This window comes from Anarhichas minor, unplaced genomic scaffold, assembly GCF_050575085.1.
Source record: "Anarhichas minor isolate MPS153535 unplaced genomic scaffold, ASM5057508v1 ptg000160l, whole genome shotgun sequence".
Classification (NCBI taxonomy): domain Eukaryota; kingdom Metazoa; phylum Chordata; class Actinopteri; order Perciformes; family Anarhichadidae; genus Anarhichas; species Anarhichas minor.
In genome coordinates this window covers 56971-80948 of record NW_027466606.1, presented here as the reverse complement: position 1 = coordinate 80948, position 23978 = coordinate 56971, and the positions used below count along the sequence as shown (strand labels likewise).

General features: G+C 40.1%; 2 protein-coding genes across 2 annotated transcripts; both read right to left on the bottom strand.

Moving 5' to 3' along the window:
- Positions 1-1315: 1315 nt before the first annotated feature.
- LOC142943933 (pre-mRNA-splicing factor CWC25 homolog) lies at positions 1316-5193 on the bottom strand. Its single transcript, XM_076085505.1, has 9 exons — positions 5034-5193; positions 4094-4266; positions 3765-4001; positions 3606-3675; positions 3228-3367; positions 3036-3108; positions 2710-2915; positions 2038-2205; positions 1316-1854 (listed from the first exon to the last, which is right to left on the bottom strand). Exons 1-9 carry the CDS (start codon positions 5049-5051, stop codon positions 1743-1745), a joined length of 1197 nt encoding a protein of 398 aa, XP_075941620.1. The 5' UTR covers positions 5052-5193; the 3' UTR covers positions 1316-1742.
- Positions 5194-9895: 4702 nt separating this feature from the next.
- Positions 9896-10822, bottom strand: LOC142943921 (transcription factor Sp6-like). Its single transcript, XM_076085481.1, has one exon. It carries the CDS (start codon positions 10820-10822, stop codon positions 9896-9898), a length of 927 nt encoding a protein of 308 aa, XP_075941596.1.
- Between the last annotated feature and the right edge of the window lie 13156 nt (positions 10823-23978).

Below are 23978 nucleotides of genomic sequence, written 5' to 3'. Positions count from 1 at the left end.
CGGTGCGGCTGCAGCAGTAAAGCAGGCGCTGCACCGGACCGACTTGGTGAAGAGGGAGCTGAGCCGGAAGGCAAAGCTCTCAATTTACCACTCGGTCTACGTTCCTACCCTCACCTATGGTCACGAACTCTGGGTCGTGACCGAAAGGACAAGGTCGCGGCTACAAGCGGCCGAAATGAGCTTCCTCCGTAGGGTGGCCGGGCTCAGCCTTAGAGATAGGGTAAGGAGCTCGGTCATCAGGAGGGAGCTTGGAGTCGAGCCGCTACTCCTTCGCGTCGAAAGGAGTCAGCTGAGGTGGTTCGGGCATCTAATTAGGATGCCTCCTGGACGCCTCCCACTGGAGGTTTTCCAGGCACGTCCAACTGGGAAGAGACCCCGGGAAGACCCAGAACACGCTGGAGGGATTACATCTCCCAGCTGGCCTGGGAACGCCTCGGGATCCCCCAGAATGAGCTGGAACATGTTGCCGGTGAGAGGGAAGTCTGGGTCAGCCTGCTTGGCCTGTTGCCACCGCGACCCGACCCCAGATAAGCAGAGGAAAATGGATGGATGGATGTTCATTTAATGTCACAGCACCTTTCAAACACCTGAAGCCCCGCCCACGCTGCTGCACAGAGTGCCAACGCTTGTATAGTATTAATTATCGTTAATATTATTTATTTATTCAGATGCATCGATACCGAAACATATTTCTGATATCAGTCCAAAACTGACTCAAATAGCCGAATCAGCTATTGCTGACGACATTCAGATCCGTAATTGGATACCAATATTTAAATATTAACAATTCAGTACATTTTTATCTATGTATTTATTCGTCTAATTTTGTTTTTCAAAGTTAGGAAAGTAATGTTTAAGTCAAGCCTGATTTTGCCTTACACATAAAATAATGATCATAGGAACTTCCACACAGTGAGGCATACAGTTAATAACACTGGTATCAGATCGGTACTCGGTATCGGCCGATACACAAAACCCAGGTTTCATTATCGGTATAGGGATGGAAAAAGTCAGATCCTTGTACCTATATTTATTTATACAGTTCTAACCCTTGTAACAATGAAACATTGATGAGTTCTTCATGCATTTGATTTAATTGGGTAAGTTTTAATTTATTTTTCATGTCAGCTGGTATTTGCCATGTTTCATGTTGTCCGGAGACCAAGACATAAAACAGATTATCCAGGAAGACGATTGCAGAAACAGCTGATCGGTCATGTGAGTTAATGTTAATTATGAAATTGTTCCATATTGATGTGAATATTTGGCCATGTTTATGTTTGAAGGTGTGTTTCAACTATCAGTATCTTAACGCCAGAGTTGAAACATGTTTTTATTTAATTTGCCACTCACAGGAGTAACAACACTAAGTAACAAACATATTACAAAAACCTTAAAAGCAGGTCCTATTATACTGTAAAAACTAAAACAATTTACTGTACAACGTTCTGATTACATGAACATTAAAGGGATATCAGCTTTTAAGAAAGTAACTAGAACAGATCAGCCATGATAGTCTGAAATATAAATTGTTACCATTGTGGAAAATACTTTTCAAAATAAAAGCAACTAGTAGGTATGGAGCCTGTAATTCCTTGTTTGAACTCATGACAGACTCTCTATCCATCCTCACTGCATTGATAAATGTACATCTGCTTCAATACATTAAAGAGACAGATGGGTGGCATACTCTTGCCAAGCCTTTTCATTTAGATCATCTGTAATATACATGTGTTGTGTCTTCATCTCTTCATGAAGTTGTCCAGGGAGGCTGCCGTCCTCTGAATGGAGTGGATGTTCCTCTTCACTCTGTCCTCTACAGTAGAGCTTGCAGCACTGTCCAGCTTCATGTTACTGCAAGAGGGAAAGCTGAGTGTTACTGGAGCTAAACATTTAAAAGGTGAACGAAAGGTGAAAACTAAAGAGACATCAGGAAGAATATATTTGTGGATTTAAGACATATTTATAATAATAGTAGTGGTGGTAATGTGTGTCACACCCTCTGATTATCTGTGTCAGAGTTGCTCAGAAACTTACTGAATGAAGCCAGCATAGCGGTCATGCTTGACATTTAGTTCTCGCTGCTTTTCCTGCTCATCTTGCTTCTTGTATCTCTTCACGTTATTCTCCCTGTCCTCATCCCTTTGCTTGGCCTCGTCCATCATCTCCCGCCTCTTGCGCTCCAGCTCATCTGAAGAGAGCTTCCTACAGCAGACAGGAAATAAACATGAGAAAATTACAGGAATCCATTCAGTGTGGGTGGTGATTAAGACAATGCTCTGAAGATCATGCTTTCTCCGACTAACCCATAGAGTAAGCATCATAAAATTAAAAAGGGGAGTGACTTGAGACAGAAATGGTACAGCTACCCAACTGTTTCATGGTAAATTTACTTCCATTTCGAATATATCTGAGGAGAATAACTCAAAGCAGTTATTCTGCAAAATATGTATAAAGTTAGAGAGAGGGATATATACCGTGGAAGCACATGATAGTGGATTAAAGTTTGATACTGGAATGAAACTCCAACATTGTATTTTACTCAGAAATGGGTGACTTATGTCATTATCAGCACATATTTTAACGATGGTTGACATACTTATAAGCAAGCAGGTAATGAATCTGAGTAAATTAGAATAATGTTAGAACTTGGACTATAGCCATCTTTTAATTACAAGTGCAACATCTATACTTTCTGGAGCTCCTTACTTGGACACAGGGTGTCTCTGTCTCTGGTAACGCTCTCCTTGTTGGCTGGAAGCTTTGGGCTCAACCTTCTTGTCGCCTTTGTGTGAGGAAGAAGAGTTGAAGTGACTTTCTCGGTTGTTTCTGTGTGGCGACTGGGAGCGGCTGCTCCCACGGCGCCCTGAGTGATTGGATGGAGCGGAGGACTGGTGATGTCTGCCAGCGGGGAGCTAAGAGGGGAGACATAAATTGTTAAGACTTAATGGTTCTGGTCCAGAGCAAGATTAATAATTGAAATTGAAAAATAGATAACATTGGTGTAATGAAATACTGCCTTGCTGCTTACTGACCTGTAGGCCATAGCCTGAATGATGATGGGAACGCTTTTTGGTATCTGCTGAAGATTCATCTCGGGAATGTGACCTAAAAATAGATAAAAGATAATAATGATCGGTGATGTTTTTGCATTCTACGTGTGCTTTGCCGTTTGAGCACATATCTATAGAAATTATAATTATTTCATTAACAATCTCCTTTCATACCTGTATTTTTTCTCATCTTCCTCAACTGAGCTTGAACTTGAATTCCTTCTCTTATGCTTCTTCTCCTTTCTTCTCTCTTTGTCTTTCTTCTCTTTTTTTCCCTTCTTCCTCTTCTTTTTCTTGTCAAGATTCTGGCGCAGCTGTGAGAGAAATAAAAAATACTTGACAATTTCCCCCTCCTGACACTGATTCAAACATGCATGCAGTTGTTTTTGATAATGAAGTTAGTGTAAACTTCGCTGAAAGATGCAAAGAAGGAAAATACAGGTAAATGTCAGACCAAGAGTTATTCATTTACGGTAAAATAACCAAAATCTGTAAGTCAAATGTCAAAACAAGAATCCACCACAAACCAATACATCAAAATAGAAATTTTACCATTTCTTTGATTTTCTTCATCTTCACTGGATTACTCAAAACTTCTCTCTTCTTTTCTTCCTCACGTTTCCTTCAGAAAACCAACAAAACATAAATTAAACAATTGCAACGTGTGTCGTATTTTTAGAAAAAATTACAAAAGATAAGGGACATACTGACCTGATTTCAAATAGGGGATCTTCCCTGATCTTGGCAGCCAGGTCGAGGTTTGAGGCAGGAGTGGCGGGGTTGAAAATGGACCCAGGCAGGAGGCCAGTCTCAGCTGATGGACCGCTCTCGGGCTCCTCATATTGGTCGGTGATCTGCTTGTCAATGGCACGTCCCAGAAGATACTCATCTCTGGAGACCTGACCAGCAGGGCCCTGGTACATCCAGTCCAGGCGGTCATCTTTCTTCCTGTCACCATAAAACGGGATATTTTGACTTAGACGCTACTTTTTTTGTCTTAAACCACAAAATAACTTTAATGATAATATCAGAGAACTAACTTGATGGAACCCGCTTGCTGTGCAAATCTTGTTATTTCTTCTCGAGCTCGTTCGTCTTTCAGCTCTTTCTGGAGCTCCTCGATCTTCTTGCATTCAGCCTCGTGTTTCTGTTCAGCTTTCCAAACGCGCTCAATATTTTTCATAGTCTGGGGATGCCAGCTCTTTTTCAAGTTCTGACAGAAGACAAGAGTGAGGACATTTAGTAGCTGTAAGTGTGAAAACCATCAGGTACAGGCTTTAATGTACAAGTTGGACTTGAAAGGGGTTAACATGATCATTCATGTAGACTGACTATAACAGACAAATACATACAATTAATAATTATCTACCTGATCAAATATCATCTTCTGGTACATTAGGCGAGGAAATTATTTATTGCGGAACTGAATATTTCAACAGAATATATATATATATATATATATATATATATATATATATATATATATATATATATATATATATATATATATATATATATATATATATATATATATATATTTATTTATTTATTTATTTATCTGTATAATTCGGGTGATTCTGTTGCGACTAACGTTACTTTTTATTGGTGAGCAGACCCATTCACTCGTCAAATACATGTCATTGTACCGTTGGCCTTGTGTTAACATGACTAATAAAGTAAACTGTTATAGCTGCTCAGTCAGTTGACCTTAAGCTAACGCAAACTAGCCATTACGCTACTTGCTATTATCTATTGCAACAGCTATTAAAATAAAAAGAATACGATAAGACCGAAGTTAAAGTGAGTATTGCTGAACTGTGGCTCGTAACTATTCCTAGTAGGTATCACCTCATGTTGTAACAGCTAACGTTATGTAGAAAATAGTAAGCAAGCGAACATCTTTAAACCCATATTCTAAACAGAGTTTTATCAACCATCTCTAAACAGAAAGCTGTTCAGGATAACTTAGCTCATACTTACCAGATCGCCTCCCCCCATCTTGGAAAAGTCGTCGTTTCAATCCAGCAATAAATGGAAAAAGACAAATCTGTCTATACTATAAAAGGTGGAACAACGAAAGTTCAACGCTAGCAAGAAAATGGAGCCACCGAGACGTGTGTGTTATGTGTTTTGTATACTTCCTGTTTTGTATAATTCTCTTTCCGGTTCCAGCTCACAGTGCCTTCACGCGCCTATCGTCAGGTCCTGACATTACAGCGTCATCGTCGCGAGTAAACCGGAATAAACAGTCAGCGATATGGCTCGACGTGACTTTCTAGTTGTTATGGTCGCAGTTCGTAAAAATGAGCTTTATGTCAATGTACGTGCTTTGATGGTTGTTAATTAGTTGCACATACTGTATGGATCATCCTTATAAAATAAGATAAGATTAGTGGGGGAAATGTACAGGATTACAGCAGCATAGTGGATAGTGCAAACAAGAGACATAGTAAAAAACAATGTATCAAAAAAAGTATTATAAATAAGTAAATAAATAATAAACTGTAAAGAATATTAACTAAGTAAAATCCACAATAACTAAAATATAACTATAACTAAAAACTAAAAATGTTATATATATATATACAGTTGTGTGAAAAAGTGTTTGCCCCCTTCCTGATTTCTTATTTTTTTGCATGTTTGTCACACTTAAATGTTTCAGATCATCAAACAAATTTAAATATTAGACAAAGATAACACAAGTAAACACAAAATGCAGTTTTTAAATGAAGGTTTTCATTGTTAAGGGGAAAAGAAAATACAAACCTACATGGCCCTGTGTGAAAAAGTGATTGCCCCCCCCCCTGTTAAAACATAAATTAACTGTGGTTTATCAAAGTAATTGAGATCTATCAGTCTGGAAAAGGTTACAAAGCCATTTCTAAAGCTTTGGGACTCCAGCGAACCACAGTGAGAGCCATTATCCACAAATGGCGAAAACATGGAACAGTGGTGAACCTTCTCAGGAGTGGCCGGCCGACCAAAATTACCCCAAGAGCGCAGCGACGACTCATCCAAGAGGTCACAAAAGACCCCAGAACAACATCCAAAGAACTGCAGGCCTCACTTGCCTCAATTAAGGTCAGTGTTCATGACTCCACCATAAGAAAGAGACTGGGCAAAAATGGCCTGCATGGCAGAGTTCCAAGACGAAAACCACTGCTGAGCAAAAAGAACATAAAGGCTCGTCTCAGTTTTGCCAGAAAACATCTTGATGATCCCCAAGACTTTTGGGAAAATACTCTGTGGACTGACGAGACAAAAGTTGAACTTTTTGGAAGGTGTATGTCCCGTTACATCTGGCGTAAAAGTAACACGGCATTTCAGAAAAGGAACATCATACCAACAGTAAAATATGGTGGTGGTAGTGTGATGGTCTGGGGCTGTTTTGCTGCTTCAGGACCTGGAAGACTTGCTGTGGTAAATGGAACCATGAATTCTGCTGTCTACCAAAAAATCCTGAAGGAGAATGTCCGGCCATCTGTTCGTGACCTCAAGCTGAAGCGCACTTGGGTTCTGCAGCAGGACAATGATCCAAAACACACCAGCAAGTCCACCTCTGAATGGCTTAAGAAAAACAAAATGAAGACTTTGGAGTGGCCTAGTCAAAGTCCCGACCTGAATCCGATTGAGATGCTGTGGCATGACCTTAAAAAGGCGGTTCATGCTCGAAAACCCTCCAATGTGGCTGAATTACAACAATTCTGCAAAGATGTGTGGGCCAAAATTCCTCTACAGCGCTGTAAAAGACTCATTGCCAGTTATCGCAAACGCTTGATTGCAGTTGTTGCTGCTAAGGGTGGCCCAACTAGTTATTAGGTTTAGGGGGCAATCACTTTTTCACACAGGGCCATGTAGGTTTGGATTTTTTTTCCCCCTTAATAATAAAAACTTTCATTTAAAAACTGCATTTTGTGTTTACTTGTGTTATCTTTGTCTAATATTTAAATTTGTTTGATGATCTGAAACATTTAAGTGTGACAAACATGCAAAAAAATAAGAAATCAGGAAGGGGGCAAACACTTTTTCACACAACTGTAGACAGAATAATTGTTGTATTGCACAGTGTATTTATATTGCACAGATGTTTTAGTGTTGTGTGGTCTACTGGGAGCACAGCTGGTTGTGCAGCCTGACAGCAGCAGGAAGGAAGGACCATGCGGTACCTCTCTTTCACACACCGTGGGTGAATCAGCCGGTGGCTGAAGCTACACAGAGCAGCCAGCATGGGGTGGGAGGTGTTGTCCATCGGGGATGATATCTTAGCCATCATCCTCTTGTCTCCCACCACTTCCACCGTATCCAGCACACTGATGGCCTTCTTGATGAGTTTGTTTAGTCTCTTCCTGTCGGCTGTCGAGATGCTGCTGCCCCAGCAGACCACTCTAAAGACCACGCTTATGTTTTTAACTTGGGATTCTAACACATCTAATTGTGTAAAAAATGTTATGTAATATGTGATATATGATACAAACATTTACAGGGTCTAAAGAAATCCAACTTACTTGTTGTTATTCTGCTGCTACTACTACTGGTAATAATAATAATAATAATAATAATAATAATGCTGTTGTGAGTACAAATTAAACTGGAAAGAATAATTGACAATTAGCACATCTTTTGGTTAAAAAAAAGGTTCAACATGGGCACAGAATATAGTTTTGTTTTATTTAAAGGACAATAATAGATTAAATACAAGTTATAACACCATGATACTTAACTTATTAAATGTTTTAGAACATATTTTATTACAGTCAACTAAACATTCACTACATCAACAAATTAAAACAAAGTTGTCCATTTTGTTCTACCGACCAACATAAAAGAAGACTATTTCTATTATTAGAAATAATAGAAATAGTCAATTGACTAATGTTTAAGCAGTCTTCCATATCTTATCTCCTATACATAAATACAGCAATTGTGAGCCTCCAATAATGCAAACTCCCTAAATATATAGAAATCGCAGCCTAGTGTCTGTGATGGGTTACATACATCCTAATAGTGTTTTAAACTGTAAAGCTGCCTACACTGCTTGCTACAGAACTATTGATCACATATTATTGATTATGAAAGTTGACTATTCCAAACAAGTAAGCTAAACAAATTCTGATGCTTGCGTTGTTAAACTGTATTTTCTTCCATTAACTACAATGAAAACACAGTCGTTCTCTGCTAATTCAGAGACATGTTTCAAAAAGTGTTTTGTTGAATGAGTTGATTGTCAGTGAACATGGAAAAACTGCAGATACACCAACAGCTCTGAATGAAATGTGTTGAGAGACAAGCCCTTCACATATTGTTTGTTGATGATTGGGACTACAGCTTGATCAGACATGCAAATAGTTATCAAGCTGATGATATTTGGAAGAACTGTATAAACCCACTTAATGAGGTACACCTAGATAGTGTTCATAGGACAACCTACTGCTTCAACCACCGCCTGAACCTTTTCAGGCATGAATTTAAGGATCGCTCTTTTAAGATTTTCTGTTGCACATTTGGGATATTAAAAGCGGATTTTCTTTTTGGCCACTTGATGGCAGCAGAACTAACTGTGTATAAAACTTTGACATTTCATCACCATGTAAAGATTTTGATGAGAACGGTGAGACTGAACTAAAACGGTAAATAGTGTACTCAGTAGAGCTGCAGAGTTTAGTGATAATACTCTGAGAGTTCATTACTCAGGCAAATATTTTCCTTTGTTAATATTGAAATTGTGATTAGCGCAGCTTTACATCTTGTGACTGCAGAGGCCACTGTAGTAAACAACCCAACTGAGTTTCATTCAGCTGCACCAGCAGCCTGTAGTGACGGACCTGTGGAGTCGTGTTTGTAGCAAAAAGATGAATTTGCCCATGCAGCATTTTTTCTCCATGTCCAGCATTAATGATCATGCAGCTCAGCTTTCTCTCTTGTTCTTACGTGCCAGAAGTGGAGGGCATCACATTATGTCCTCAGCGGCTCTGACCACTTTTCATTTTTAGGTTCAATTAGTTGTGATCTGTGAGTTTACTCTTTTCACATCATCATCACACTTAATTCCTGTTTCTTTGCATTGCTGTGGTCCATCTGGTAACCTAAAACCAACGTTCACATTCTCCTACTGTGTGATTATTTGTATTAATAAGTGTTTTACCATCATAACTACGGTGGCAACAGAAACACACAATTCTTTGGTAAATACGAGCCTTTGTAGTGCATGGAATTCCCTTTTTTATATTATATTATCATGTTATCATTGCATACCAACATACACACAGTTTTGTGGCATGAACCTTCAACCTTCCAAATAGCTATTGTCCTTTTTAAAATTGCAAAATGCTGTATTATATTCCAGTGTCTTATCACAACTTGCACAGTAGGCTACACACACATATGGTGATAGTTTGAGACAAAAAGTATCACTGTCTCTTTTCTCCATTCAAAAGCATGCTGCCTTTGAAATTGTTATATTAAACTGTGTTGGAGTCAAACATTTCACCTTCAGTTAATCTCATCCCAGTCTCTTGGTCTGCTGGTATTTGTAGCTCAGGCAGCAATCCTTTAGCCACCTTCCATTTTAAGTAAACAGAGTAAAGTTGTATCCACAAAATAGGTAAAATTCCTTTTTTTCTGTGTGCTATAACATTTAGATTATCACTGAGTTAGCTCAGTTGATAAATTCACAGGACAACAGATGAACACACTCTCTGTTCCATCCAACTTTCATCAGAGAAGGTTTGTCCAAACCTTTTTTCTATTCTCTATTCTATTGTAAAACTATTACGCCTCAATGACCGAGAGGGGAACAAATGTTCACCTTTAACTGCAATAAAAATCTTCTAAAAGTGATGAAATTAGCCAGACTGCCCTGTCACGCCTGAGACTGAGGGGTCTGTCTCACATTTCAGCTTCAGCGGAGGCTCTGTGGTGTCAGATGCAGACACATTGGAGGAGGACTGAGGAGGCTTAGGTGTATCAAAGCCCTTATCCATCCTCCCGTCTCCATTTACCCTCTCCTCCCCATGTCCTGGCGGGGACTCATGTGTGCGCATGTGCTTGGCCAGGTGGTCATTACGCATAAACACTCTAGGACATAATGAGCAGCTGAACTTCTTAGCACCAGTGTGTGTCTGAAGGTGTCGCTGCAGTTCATCAGAGCGTGTGAATCTCTTGCCGCAGAAGAGCCAGTTGCAGACAAACGGCCGGTCCCCGCTGTGCCATCTTAGGTGAGCCTTCAGATGGGAGGTCTTGGCGTATGCTTTGCCGCAACCAGGGATGTGGCAGTTATGCATGTGCTTCCTCCTGCTGTCGTCAGTGCTCTGGCCCAGCTGTTCAGCATGGACGCAGTTAGGGCAGCGACACGCAGCCTGGCCGCCGCCTCTGGGAGTGGAGCGGCGCTGGGGCTTGGGGCGGGCTGAGACGGGGTTCTCCTGTGGTTCCTCCAGGGAGAACGATTCTTGCTGCAGCATATCAGGGGCCAGTGGCTCCATCTTGAAGGCATCCTGGGGGAAGAGGTGAGATGAGTGTGAGGCTTGAACGAGTTGAGCTGGAGGCAGGGTGCACAGCTGCGGGTCAGATCCGTAGGGCCCTAAAGAGTGCTGCAACCCCATGGAGCTCCCTGGATTTATTGAAGGCAAGCTGACACCCTGCCCTGTCTGCAGGTCTATCCAGCTCCCTGACTGGACGTCCCTGTGGAGGTCCCACCAGGAGGGGATGTTCATGTCTTCTGGGCTGCCACTTGGTGGTGCTGTCCTTAACCAAGGCTCGTAAGGGTGGGCCATGGCAGAAGCTGGTGCAGGTGCAAGACTGCTGATGAGGTCGCCCGCTCAAAGTGTTTACTATTTTCTGGGTAACGCTGAAAATATTAGCATATGGTAGGACGGTGATGCATCAAAAAACCTGCAAAAAGAAAGAACAGACAAACTGTTATCTCTCCAAATCTGGTATCAACTTTCTCACTCTTTCTCACTCAGTGTCTCTCAGTGACTTCACTGAACCACATGCAAGGACTTTGAAGCCTTGAGGTCATTTTTTTCCCAGTCTGAAAGGCTTTGAAATTACTCAGCTTTTGCTGATCTAACGTTTCTGAACTTCAGAAGTGAGACATTCAGGCCTAAATCCTCCCGTCTACAACATTTAAACCCCGAGCACACCTCCTTCATCGCCATGGATACTGCAGTTCTCACGCTGCGTGGCCGAGGAGACAGAGGAGAGGGGGAGACAGACGTGTCCAGGCAGAAGCCTGCCACATGCATCCGCTGCCAGGTACTTCCCATGGAGGACAGTCAAAGTCAAGCGCAAAGAAAACAACATCGTTGGCCCTGTGCAGAGGAGGGGGTAAATGCTGGTGAGATGGGGGGAGGGACGAGAGTGAAGAGGAGTGTTGACAGGAGAGCAGTTTGGTAAAAGAAGAAGTTCCAGGGCGGTATGGCTGCAGGCCAAAGTCTATTTGTACATCTCTGAGGTTTGTGAAACCTGGCAGACTGGGGAACCTGTTTTTTATGAATCACACATGATTTACAACAGCCCTCCAGGCAAGTTACAAAAGTAGCCCCGTAAAACAGCCCGCCTCTTACACACTGGCGGCAGAAAGCATCAAGAGTTGCAGACTGACGGCATTCAGGAGCTTGAGAATGGGAGACCAGCAATGACATGAGAACAATTACTTTATGTGTATAATTATGGGCACACGCTCCAAAACAGCATCCTGTCCCCAACACACTCCAGGTATGTACAGTACACTTGTGGACACCTCAACAACATCAGTCAGCGAGAGGAGGGGCTCTGATTTCCATAGGTGACACAAAGCTTGTTAAAGTTGGACAAGTCTGTGGAAATCTATGCCAAGAAGCTAGCAGCCTGCAAGACCTGTGCTCAGCTCCAAACATGTCCTAGCCCCAAACAATCTTGTGGACTTCCACCACACCCCCATCCTCGAACATCTACAATTATCTTTACAGCAGGAAATAGTAAAGAAGGCTGAAGCTTCAGAGGTTGGTGTCTAAGTCTTGAGATCACTTGTTGTGAAACATATCTGACATAGCAAACTCCACAAGGTTGCCAAGAAAGAGGTCAAGCTCCAGTGGAAGACATCCTGTATGTTATGTAGATCCATTAGATGCTGGAGGAGCATGCATGTGCTTCAGCACACAGGTGGTGTCACTCTGACTGACATTGAAGGATCCCCTCAGTAGATCTCAATTTGTTGAGTCAATACGGCCAAACCAAGAGGATTACACATCATTCGCAAAGGTTCACTCAAACTAACTCAGAGATGCTTCTAGTTGCAATGAAATTGTAAAGCAATTAGTTTGGAATTCCCTAATGAAAGGCCTGGTGCTAAGGGTCAAGCTGATTTATTTTTATGTCGTCCTGAGCCAGAGTTGCTGCTCTCTAATCTTTTGGGAATGCGACTCAGACACACAACAGAATGGCCCACTCTGCTCTTCCTGACATAACCGTAAACAAGCGAAGACAGCAGCATCCTCCTCCGTTCGCCAAAGTGCTAGGAGCGCTACGGGCTCCTAAGGGAAACAGCTGGCATAGGGGGGCCCCCAGGGGGATGGCAGCTTGGGAGGAGGAGGATGGTACAGAGCAATGACAGAGCTCTGGTCATAAAACCTGCCCGACCAAGACCCAGCTCAGACCCCGGTTTACAAGCCTGCCATTTGGAAGAGGCACAGAGAGGGAGAAAACTTTACTCTTGATTTTTAAAACATAGACACTACAATGAGTGCAGTTTTTGACAAACCTTTTTCCACTCTCTGTTCTGATATGAGAACCTAATGATTTGGATTTTCCAACATAAGATGCTTATTTCAAACTGATAACCTGCTCGTTTAAACTTTTGCATTAATATATTTTGAGTTCCACTTTCAAAATTATTTACAGGCCCAATTTAATTCTTGTTCTACCCGCCACAAGTCCCCCATTCTACCTCATCCCAGACATAGAAGAGCCCAGTTAAAACATTAACGCTGACTGTCTGTGGACACTCTAGTCAAGACAAACCAGTTTGGGTCAAATGGCATTTACAAGAAGTTTGTTTTAACCTGCTTAGAGGACAAAATGGATGGAGTAGATGGAGCACACCAATTCGACAGGGGTCAGTTCAGCTGTCAGACGAGTGTACCACGATGAACTTCAAACACTTTTCTGTTACAACCAAAGCTTTCTGACCTTTTCTATATGACCATGTGAGGGAAAATACTTGTGATCAACTCAAAAACATACTAAAACAAACGCAAAGAAGCGGTGTATTGCCCAAAGTCTGACCCCACACCGGTAACAAATCTGGTGGGTGCAATAATGAGGAGGAACAAAATTGATTTATATTAGAATTTATAAAATGCTTTGACTGGATTATGAATTAAAATGTCAGTTGCACAGCTGAGTGAAGGGTTAAGTGAGATACAAAGCTGGAGAGGGAAGGCTGATCTCTGCTCCTCTGCACTTTAACTGTATGATTAAGTGCAGACTAGAGATTTTTCAGATATGGATGACAGCTTTAAATCCTCACTGATTTAGGAGTGTCTGTGAGACACTTATTCATACACAAGCACCGATATGTATTTTACTACAGTATATACTGCAGTTAATGTGTCAACAGCCTTTCAGAGCTTTTTGCGTCCTTCTCTCTTCTGAGTGGACACACTGCAACCAGAAAACTGTTTCACATTTGATTTACAAATGATCAACCCGCTGTACATTGAGCTCCAGTACGAAATGTGACACATCAAGTTAAAATTTTAATTACTATCCAGATTGTCAAGATACGTACAGTGGTGCAAAGTTACTACTAACATTTATTCAAGGTCTGTCTTTACACTAGAGAATTGCAATCGTCCTTATATACATGTAATATAGTACTTTTAATTTTTTCTAACAAATATAGTCTATTTTCCGATTACATTTTAAATACAATGAGTTTATTAAAAAAAACTGCATTGTTGACCATTTACAGCATTAAAGTAACACTTACATATTCAAACATCAATAATAATGATCCAATAATATAATATAACATTTACATGGGCCATTCTGCATATTGGTACTTTTATTTTTTGGAAAATGTTTTTGCTAATACTTGGTGACAATTTGAATGCATGACTTTACTGATTAATTGATTTTATGATTTTACTTTGTGGCATTGCTACTTTTATTGAAGTAAATTATTTGAATACTTCTTCCACAACTGCACATATATCGTACCTTATATATCTTTGTATAAGATATGTCTTATATATTTTATCTGTATGTGTGTAAAAACCCTGAGCAGCGCGTCTCCGGTTCGATTCCCAGCTGACCAGATAATTTGCTGCATGTCAGTCCCCTCCTCTCTTTCCCCACATTTCCTGTCTCTCTCCATTATCAAATAAGGGCATAAAATGCCCCAAAATATATATTTTTTATTTATTAAAAAATAAAGACTATCACTTGGTCAGTCAGCACTGAATAAGCCATGGCATTTTTGAATAAAACCCTTTTGATACAAAGATAATGAATTCAAACTCCAGACAGTCCAGATCGATGTAACACACTCATTTCATATCAAATCCCATCACGTACACTTTGTAAATTTCCTGTTTGTGCTAGATAATCTTAATTCAAAATCTTCTCCCTTTGTTGCATTTACTACATATTTCTCTTTTATTGTACATCCAGGAACTCTTTCTTTATTCTCCAGTTTTAATAAGTTTCACAGGGTCCCTGCAGAATCGTTCCTATCGGGAACATGAAAACATTAAAGCAGTCTACTTCACCGGGACAAAAGGAGCTATAATGACATTAGACCATCATTTAAAATAAATAGCAACAATGAGTATTGGCAAATCTTCTCAACTGCATTAATGTACAGACAGAAAAAAATATACAGGTCTGATTCTCCATAATTTGTTAATAATTTGCCTGTGAAACATTATTCAAACTAACATTTTAAGACATAAAATCTGCATGATTATTTATTTGAGTAAACAATACATTAGGTTACATCCCATTGACACTGACCCTTCACACTTACAGGTCAGCTTGTTGACTGCAGAAAACTGTCAGTTAAATATAATCCACACGTATCCACTACTTATACCTGAAAACCTGGACTACATATCTTACACATATTTTTGTTTTATCTGATAACATTTCATTTTTCGGGAAATTGTCTGTTGTGGTTTGGAGAATGCTTTATACAACAGACAAGGACAATAATTAAAACTTGAATTACAAAATGTTTAGGTTTAGTGGCAGCTCCTGTGGTCTCTTTGTGGGAAATGTACTTTCCGTTTTTGTCTCCCAGTAAAAAAAAGTGTTAGCCCTAATCTACTAAATGTTCTGTTTATTCAAAACTTACAGTGACATTGTTTCTTTTAATTTTGTCTGCGTTCAATATGAAATGACTTTGATTTTCTCATATATTGATCTATAGTTCCAGTTTAATAAATGATTAGGCTAATATAACAATGTCTTAATGTTATTGAAGGTCAGTTTATAATCAAGTCATGATATTAGACATAGTAGTAACTCTTAATGTAGATGGCAGTGATGGCAAAGAAAACAAATCCCGATTTACCTGTTTGTCCTTGGAGCTACTGCTGTTAAATTCTTTTTGGAATAAATGCACTTTGGTTGGATACACTTTATCTCAGCTCAGCTCTGCTGCTTCCTCCTTTCGTCGAAAAACGTGCGCAGAAACATATTATCCTCATCATCATATTTCATCAGATTTTCTTCATCGCAGACGGTCCAACTGAGGCAATATCGGCTTTTTGGCGCACAGGTAAGCAGCGCTCTCAGTAGTGACAAACTTTATGATAGGCTGTGCGTATTGAGTCCCTCCAGGCTCCGCCCTCTGCCGCTGTGCCGTCTTCCCCTTTGAAGATGCGCCCGAAGCTGGAGGTGAGGAAACGGCTCGCTTTAAAAGGAACACGAGGCTCAGTGGGACAGTCGGTTAGAGTTGCCAAATATCCAATAGTTTTGTAAAGTTTGGCCCGGGTCCCTATCTGATGAGGTACGAATTTTAGGCTTCTTATTATACGTTTAAAAAAAAAAAAAGCAAAATAAGATAATTAATAAGTTTCATTCCGCTCCAGTTCAGGCAAATGTGTGATTCTGTAAAGTATCATGCAACAATCAGTGGTGGAGAGTAACTGCGTACACAAGTGCTACAGTGCTACAGCTATACAAGTTGTTGTACTCAACTCATTTTACTTTATACATCTACTCCAATTTTAGGACAAATTCTACTTATTTCTTCACCACATGTATTTGACAGCTGTCATTAATGTTACTTTTTAGATGAAGATTTTACAGACTAAACAGATGATCAACTCATTACGTAAAAATTAGAAGTCAGCCAAAAATATTTTGAAGTTAAAAAGTGTAAGTAACGAGATGCGAATGCGAAATAGAAATTGGGAGGGATTGAAGAAGAGAAGAAAAAACACAGGTGGCACGTTTTTGTCCTCCCATTGTTATAGATTCAACAAACCAACAGCACATGAAGTCATTCAAATTAGTTCCACTATGACAATCTGCAACATTAGTCTACCACTTAAATGTTATTGCCTCCATAATTATGACAATATTATATTCATAACTGAATATTCAGTCATTCTGCATAACAAGTGCTTTTACTTTTAAAACTTCAAGTGCATTTAGTAAACATGTTCAATTCAAGACTTTCCTGTAGTTTGGTATACTTTTAGTCAAGTAAATTATCTGAATTCTTCCTCCACTGTCAACGATTCAACAACAAAAATATCCAAAGAACAAAATCTTAAACAGTGGGCTGTTAGAGTTGCCAAATATCCAATAGTTTTGTAAAGTTTGGCCCGGGTCCCTAACAGAAACAGGGCTGAGATAATGACGTGAGAGTTGAAATACCCCTGCTCTGAATCAGTTTTTTTTTTTTTTATCATTATGTACATTTCGATATATATAAAGATTTAGCAACTAGGTAAAACATAGTTACTGCAACGTTTTAGCATTAACATTATCCACATTTGGGAAACCAGTTTTATAAAGTTTACTTAAGCTTTTGCCATTTACATAACTTTTTTGGGGGGTTAAATTACAACTTCTGTTCTTACTGTTTCCAAGTCAACACGAGAGGTTGGTATCTGGTCTAAGAAATAAATGGTACACTCAGAAGTATTCTACTTTATGTTTGCAGCACTTCTCTTTCAAAACTGAAAACCATTTAACACCAAACACGACCAAATACAAACTCAAGCGAATTGGAACCTCATAGTAATGTCTTACATGACACTGTCGTAGTTACGGTAGTGTACCAAATCTAGATGAACCTTTACAAACTGTGACGCATTGGTGCAGTAACCTGGTCAGTAAAGCGACTGCAGCCTGTGAATCAGATATAGTTGAGACCAGGAAATCCTTTGATTGCGGACACTCCTGAGAGGCGGTTTGGCTCGAGCCAAAACACAGGCGCAATACGTAAATCTTGAGATCTTACTTTGCAGAAAACAGTGCACTGGTTCTACTTATTAAATGTCCTGAACCACTCAGAGAAACAGCATGTGTATCTCCTGTTAGTATGAACAGTGATATAACGATTGAACTGCTACAAAAGGCTTCTTGAATGTGCCAAATGTTGAATATGTCAGAGTTTAATTGACTGCAGTGGCTTTGAATGTGCATTACACATTTAATAGTTTTTAACATCATCTTCCTTTGAGGGCTTTTTTTTATTTTGTCTCCTCACTGAGTTAATTCCTTTCCTGTCACGGCATGTTGGTGGAGCAGCTTCAAATCAACTGACAAACATAAACCACAGACAGGCCGGCGGGAAGTGACTTCCTACCCTCTCTGCTCCTCTTTCTCTGAAGCAATTACTGAGTTTGAACTGATTTACACGACAATCATATAATGGAAACACCGGGCGATCAGCAAATATTGACAAAGTCTTGATTCAGCACGCGCCTTGGCAGATTTATACACACCTTCAAGTCATAAAGAGTCATCACACTAATCAGGAAATGTTCTTTCCAGGAGCACATTTCTTGGCCAGCAACTTTAGGTACCAGATTAGAGTTTAGCAAATCAAAGAGCATTCTGATATAATTGCAAGGACAGACAGAAAACTTAAAACATGACAAATTTGTTGCTTACTTATAAAAAACGAAATAGGTATAATGTCTCGGTATCTCATATCTTTCAGTACAATGTACTTGTACACATAGAGATCAGGTCTCCCAAAGGAAGACCACACACCACGTTTAAATGCTGTTTACAGACATCTTTAAATAGTCAAGCATATTTCCTCATGAATACAATGCAGCACAATCAGAAAGACACTGCCTAACATTTAATTACAGTGCAAATTCAAGTAGGGGCTTACAAATTATCCTAATGATTTAGATGTGTTTAGATAGCTTGTTTGACAGTTTTTTTTTATGTCTGTCACTGCTTGCATATTTTTTTGTACAAGAGTTGTTTGCTATGTACATGAAAATGTTTGTGGTTCTTTAAACACTCTTGCAAGAAGGCTTGTTCTGAAGTACTGGCATTTACTCTTGTCATCAATCCAGCAAAAGCCCTGCCATGCCAATGTGGTGAAATAACATCTATTTATATAACTGCAGCACCTTTGACCTTTACGTGTTAAGGCGGCTGTTGTTTTCAGATAAAACCCTTCCACCTACACTGGTTACTCACCAATAGAAAGCACATACAATGTACTAATCAATCAATGTCAATGTCAATGCTTGGCACTCAGTATAAAGACTTAAATGCTGGATACCGTTTTGTACCAAGAGTAAATGATACAGGGCGTGTGCCTGCAGATCCAGCTGCAATTTGGAACAAATTAAATTTTGAAAGCATCATAAATGCTCGTGGAAATGTTTTTGAGCTTGCTCCTCAAGCCAACATACTCTTTTTGTTTTTCTAACTATTTTTATTTTGTATTTGTACTGCAGGACAACAGTGTTTAGCAACACCAGATACAAAATATTCTAATTCGGTATACCTTCATTACATTTTGTAACTTTTCCAGTGTGAATTTGTATGTGTGTACAATCAGGACACGGCATTAAGTGTCTTTCACACACGGCACGGTTTGCACGGCGTGCCCACTCTTTGCTCAACGCAGCGAAAAGCCATTGAAAAATAATGGGCTTCAGAGTGCAGTTGCCAATGTCATATTCTGTGTGAGGCCCTTTTTAGGAGCAAAATGGTGAAAAGCTTCACCCATCTGATTTTATATATTTTAACCACAGACCATTTTGCAACTACTTCCTACCCGCCTACTTGCGGCCCCCTTGCACGGACCACACCCATCTTCGAACATCCTTAATCTCAGCTACAAACCAGATTAAAATTAACATGTAGTTTCGTGGCTGCATCTTGCACGGTTTTGACGCTATCATGGTCAGAAAAATCTGTCCACCATAAACACCTGGCAAAGGCTAGTCAAAAGCTCTTCTGTGGTAGCTCCCGCAGGTTTAGTAAGTAAGTACGATTTTTTTGGTCTACTACTATTTACAAGGTCAGGAATGGACTTTTACATTCATCCATTTAAGAAATAGTCCAACATTCTGGGAATTATGCTTATTTGCTTTGCCGCTGAATGTTAGATGAGAACACCACTTTCATGTTTGTATGACAAAGAGAGGACTAGAAACTAGTGGAAATGTAATAAAATGTACCTACATGTTATATCTTCTTTGTTTAATTCATACAACAACAAAAATGAAGAGTAAAACCGACGACCACTGTGACCAGCCAAGCCATAGTTCAGCACTTAACGCAATGTGTTATTTCTTCACTTTGTACAGATTTAACACACAAGATTCAATGTGTTAATTAGTGAGCTTTAGTGCTGCAGGTAGATTTTTATTACCGTTGGACAGAGACGTTCATTAACGAAGGTACATGAGAGTCGTATCAATCTTTCGGCAGGAAAGCACATAAGTGTCATTCCAAGAATGTAAAGCTATTAATTTCACTCAACACTTTTTATTGCTGGAATAAAAAAAAAAATGTCCCAAGTCCTACACACCCTAAACATACAGTATCATTGTGTCTTGTACTTTTAATTACAGTAATTAGTCAGGACACCAGTCTGTATTCAGAAGCTCACAGTTTGTGTGTGATTGTATTTCTGTGTGTACAACTTGGGTCTTTCCTTAAAGGACAGGTGTTTTGTATACAAGATTCCCACCATATAAAGTTGGTTCTGATTCACTGGCCTTTGGCTGGTTTGACTTGTCTCTAGTCCCACGGGAACCACACCGCTGTCCCAGACAAATCCTCCTGCCAACACGCCAGCCTCCAGAGAGCTAGGCCGGCTAAAGCCTCACTTCCCTTCCAGAGGCATTAAAAAATCCCAACAAAGTAAACAGTGAGCACCTAGTAGTCAACTTCCTTATCCTTGTTAATTATTCAAAATCCCGGGGGAGAGAACGGCCCACAGTTGTCTTCGGACTGAGTCACTTTTTTTCTCATACAGGCACTCACTCACTCACCACGACGGCCCCCCCTCTCCTCCTGCCTCCCCTTTCAACTTCAAACCCAGTCATTTCTGCAAGCTGCACTTTGATTGTACCAAACACCTGTATTTTTCAAGGAGAGACTTCCTTGCGAGCCCCCGCCTCCGATCTTTGATTGTTAAACAGCAGTGGCGCCGTCATTACTGTCTGTGCGACTGATGCCGCCCAGCTTCCCCTTCTGCCTTTTAACCGGAACTTTAATTGCTCAGAGAAAATTTGGATGCTTTATTTTATCTAATTTTCAAAAACCCTTTTGTGTGTGTGTGAAGGGTTGTAAAACTTTAAATGTGCCTTGCTGGATTTACCGGATGAACTGGAGATGATCACAGATTTCCTACCAACTATAAACAGAGAACTCAAACCAGAATGTTCTTTTCAGAGCTTAAAGTTGGTAGTAGCCAGATGGACACAGACTCACTACATACCAGTAATCCTCCAGGAAGACAGACAGACAGACACTTACACACACCTTTGCAGCAGTAATACCATGCTTTATTAGACGGCCTCTCCTGCCATCCTGTCTCCCCCCTCAGATTAATATCCTCTGGGCTTCTCACCAGCTGTTTCCTTCCCATAACACCCCTCATCTTCCTCCAGCCGGCCCTCCACTTCACATGGCAGGGCTTACAAACTGGGCCACAATGCCTGCGTGGCTCTAGGAGAGGTCTTTGGGTTAGCACAGTGTGTGTGTGTGTGTGTGTGTGTGTGTGTGTGTGTGTGTGTGTGTGTGTGTGTGTGTGTCGATATGTGAGTTCATCAAGCGGGATGAAGGCAGGATCTCTTGTCCACGCAACTGAAAACAGCCACTTAAAGAAGGACAAACACAGACAGCCTTAATTTTATGCATTATCTGGATTTGTTGTCTAGAAGTTTTTTGCTAATGGTGCAGCCACTTCTCCACACTCGAACTGAAGTTAAAAATACATGTTTTTACAGAACTAGCAAAGCCCAGGAATCTGTGTTTTATATCCATTTTCATCAGTTCATCACTCAACACCACTGTCTGTTGACAACATGATTTGATTTATTAGTGTATTTACAAGCTTTTTTTCCTCCACTAGTCTGTTATAGTTTCACTGTGTCTGTGCTTGTTTCTGTGCTTGAGCGTGTGTGTGTGTGTGTGTGTGTGTGTGTGTGTGTGTGTACTGTATATGTGTGCGAGGTCTCTTTTGGGTGTGTCTGCCTTTGGCTCAGGTGGGTGTTTACTTCTCATGGTGTTTTTACTGTTTGTGTGCAAGGGCAGACAGGATGTGCGGTGCTTGTCAGCATGCTCTAGGAGATGAAAGGCCGGAGAGGGTGTGGAAGAAGCCGAGTGCCGTTCAGGTAACAGGTTGTCTTTACAGAAATCTCTCAAGTATTTAGTCCTGTTGCCTTCAGCATTCCTAGTGAGCCACGAGTGAGCACCACTCACCACCAAGCTGCTTCAAAAAATAACTCAACACCTCCTACAAATCTGGCCATAACTGAATGCCAGTAAGGTCCAGGTGCTCGATCTCAAAACACAAACATTAGTCAAACATTTCGGAGCAGATTGGATGGTGCTCCTTGTTCAATATGCGCTCAGGTGTGCGTGTGAGCTGTTATTACTCTACTGCTATAAAACTGATTGCATCAACAAGAGACACGCCATGAGTCAGTTTTAAGAATGGGGCCTAATATTGATGAGCAATAGCTACTGACACGACAGCAGTCTGATTTGGACGTTGACATATAATGCTGTAAGTCACTGCAATGCAGGCGGGCAGGTTTAGGTTATTAGAGTTATTACTTACTGCCACCACATCGTTGACTTTCTCTATTGTCTCATCTCTTGTTAGCACAGGGGAAGTTATTAGTTTGACACCATGTTGTCTGTTTACTGTTCAATCAATGGAATTGTTGTGAACAGCCGTCGCTTTGAACTGTGACCCAAATTACCACAATACATATTATTTATTTGACCAGTACACAAGATTACAAAGTTAGCCAAATAATCGTGAATTTGCTTTCACTTCATAAGTCAGACATCTTGTGTTGGCTTATTTCAGTTTGGGAAGAAGTTTTGCCCTAACCAATCAGTACTGAGTGACACATCTATTCTATGGATGTCATTGTCACAGCATCAGCAGCTAGCTTTAGCTGGCGGTTAGGAACAGTTAACGTAAAGATTATTTAGCAATTGTTGGCTACTTGGGGGCAGCTCAACAAGCTGTAAACACAAAATGAATATATAATCTCTTACAGTAAGAGATCAATACAGTTGATAAGACAAACTTGTTAGCAAACAGTTGCCTATTTACACATCCAGAAAAGCAACAAGAGCCTTGTGTTGTGTTTTTGTCCCCTGTCCAATAGTTACCCACCTGCTTTTTAGCTCTGTTTTGGTCTCCACCAACTCCTGAGGGAAATGGTAGCGCTTTAGCAGCTAAATACTCCACTATATTTACTGTACTATCTAGTTTACGGTGACCAGACGTCATGGTTTGTCCAGGATTGTCACAAATTAAAATAGTAATAATATACTTATTGTTTTCAGAGCTTACATAAATGTTTATCTTGTTCTGTCCCACTCATTTATAAGTAATGCACCACACTTCTGAATTCAACACTGATTTGATTACTCAATATGTCGTTGTCAAGGCTGTTGTTATGACGCTCTTTGGCTGATATGCCGAATTTCTCTAAGTCTGAAGAAAAGCATAAGCTTGAAACGTCACTTTTGGATAATCAATTGCACTTAAGGCAGCAACAGTGTGAGGACCTTTATTTACATTTCCATTGCTCTCTTCTTTTGGTCCACCTGCCTGCAACAATTTTTGAGGTACTTTACTTGAGTATTTCTATTTTATGAACAATAGCAAACATGTTTTACTAATACTTTGTTGATCACTTAAAAGCCATTAATGTGAACAACATTTTGGTTGCCAGGTTATGAAAAGTCCTGTCTTTATAGACCACATGCTTTGTCTTTTTAGTTAGCTTTTTATTCAATCGGAATAAAGGATTATAATCTACTAATGCAACCGTGTGTAGGATTTAGGGAGATTTATTAACAGAAATGGAACATAATATTCATAACTATGTTTTCATTGGTGTATAATCGCCTGAAACCATGTTTCTACAGTAGCCCAGAACAGACAAACCAAACACTGACTCTAGAGAGAGCCGTACACATTTCCAGCTCTGGTAGTGTTTCTTGTGAAAATGTGAATGCTAGGTTCAGCTCATCCTCTTGAGTCACACATACATGAACTAATGCTATGATTATATGAAACAATATTTTGCAATATTTATCTTCTTACTATTTCATTTGCATATAAAAATTGAACGTGAAAACTTCTTGGTAGTAACACTGGGTTATAAAAACTTGCATCATGGAGGGCTCCCCATGAGCTGGAGTGGATAGTATTGGCTGGGGGTTTGCAGCCCTGACAAACTACATCACGAGTCAGGG

What these genes read in the sequence shown, in the direction of transcription:
- LOC142943933 (XM_076085505.1), bottom strand. An exon ending in CAGCAAGCGGGTTCCATCAA is followed by an intron (nt 4,002 to 4,093) that starts GTTAGTTCTCTG and finishes TTATGGTGACAG; the next exon opens with GAAGAAAGATGACCGCCTGG. An exon ending in ATTCAGGCTATGGCCTACAG is followed by an intron (nt 2,916 to 3,035) that starts GTCAGTAAGCAG and finishes CTCCCCTCTTAG; the next exon opens with CTCCCCGCTGGCAGACATCA.
- LOC142943921 (XM_076085481.1), bottom strand. Translation starts at nt 10,822, where the DNA reads ATGGCCCACCCTTACGAGCCTTGGTTAAGGACAGCACCACCAAGTGGC.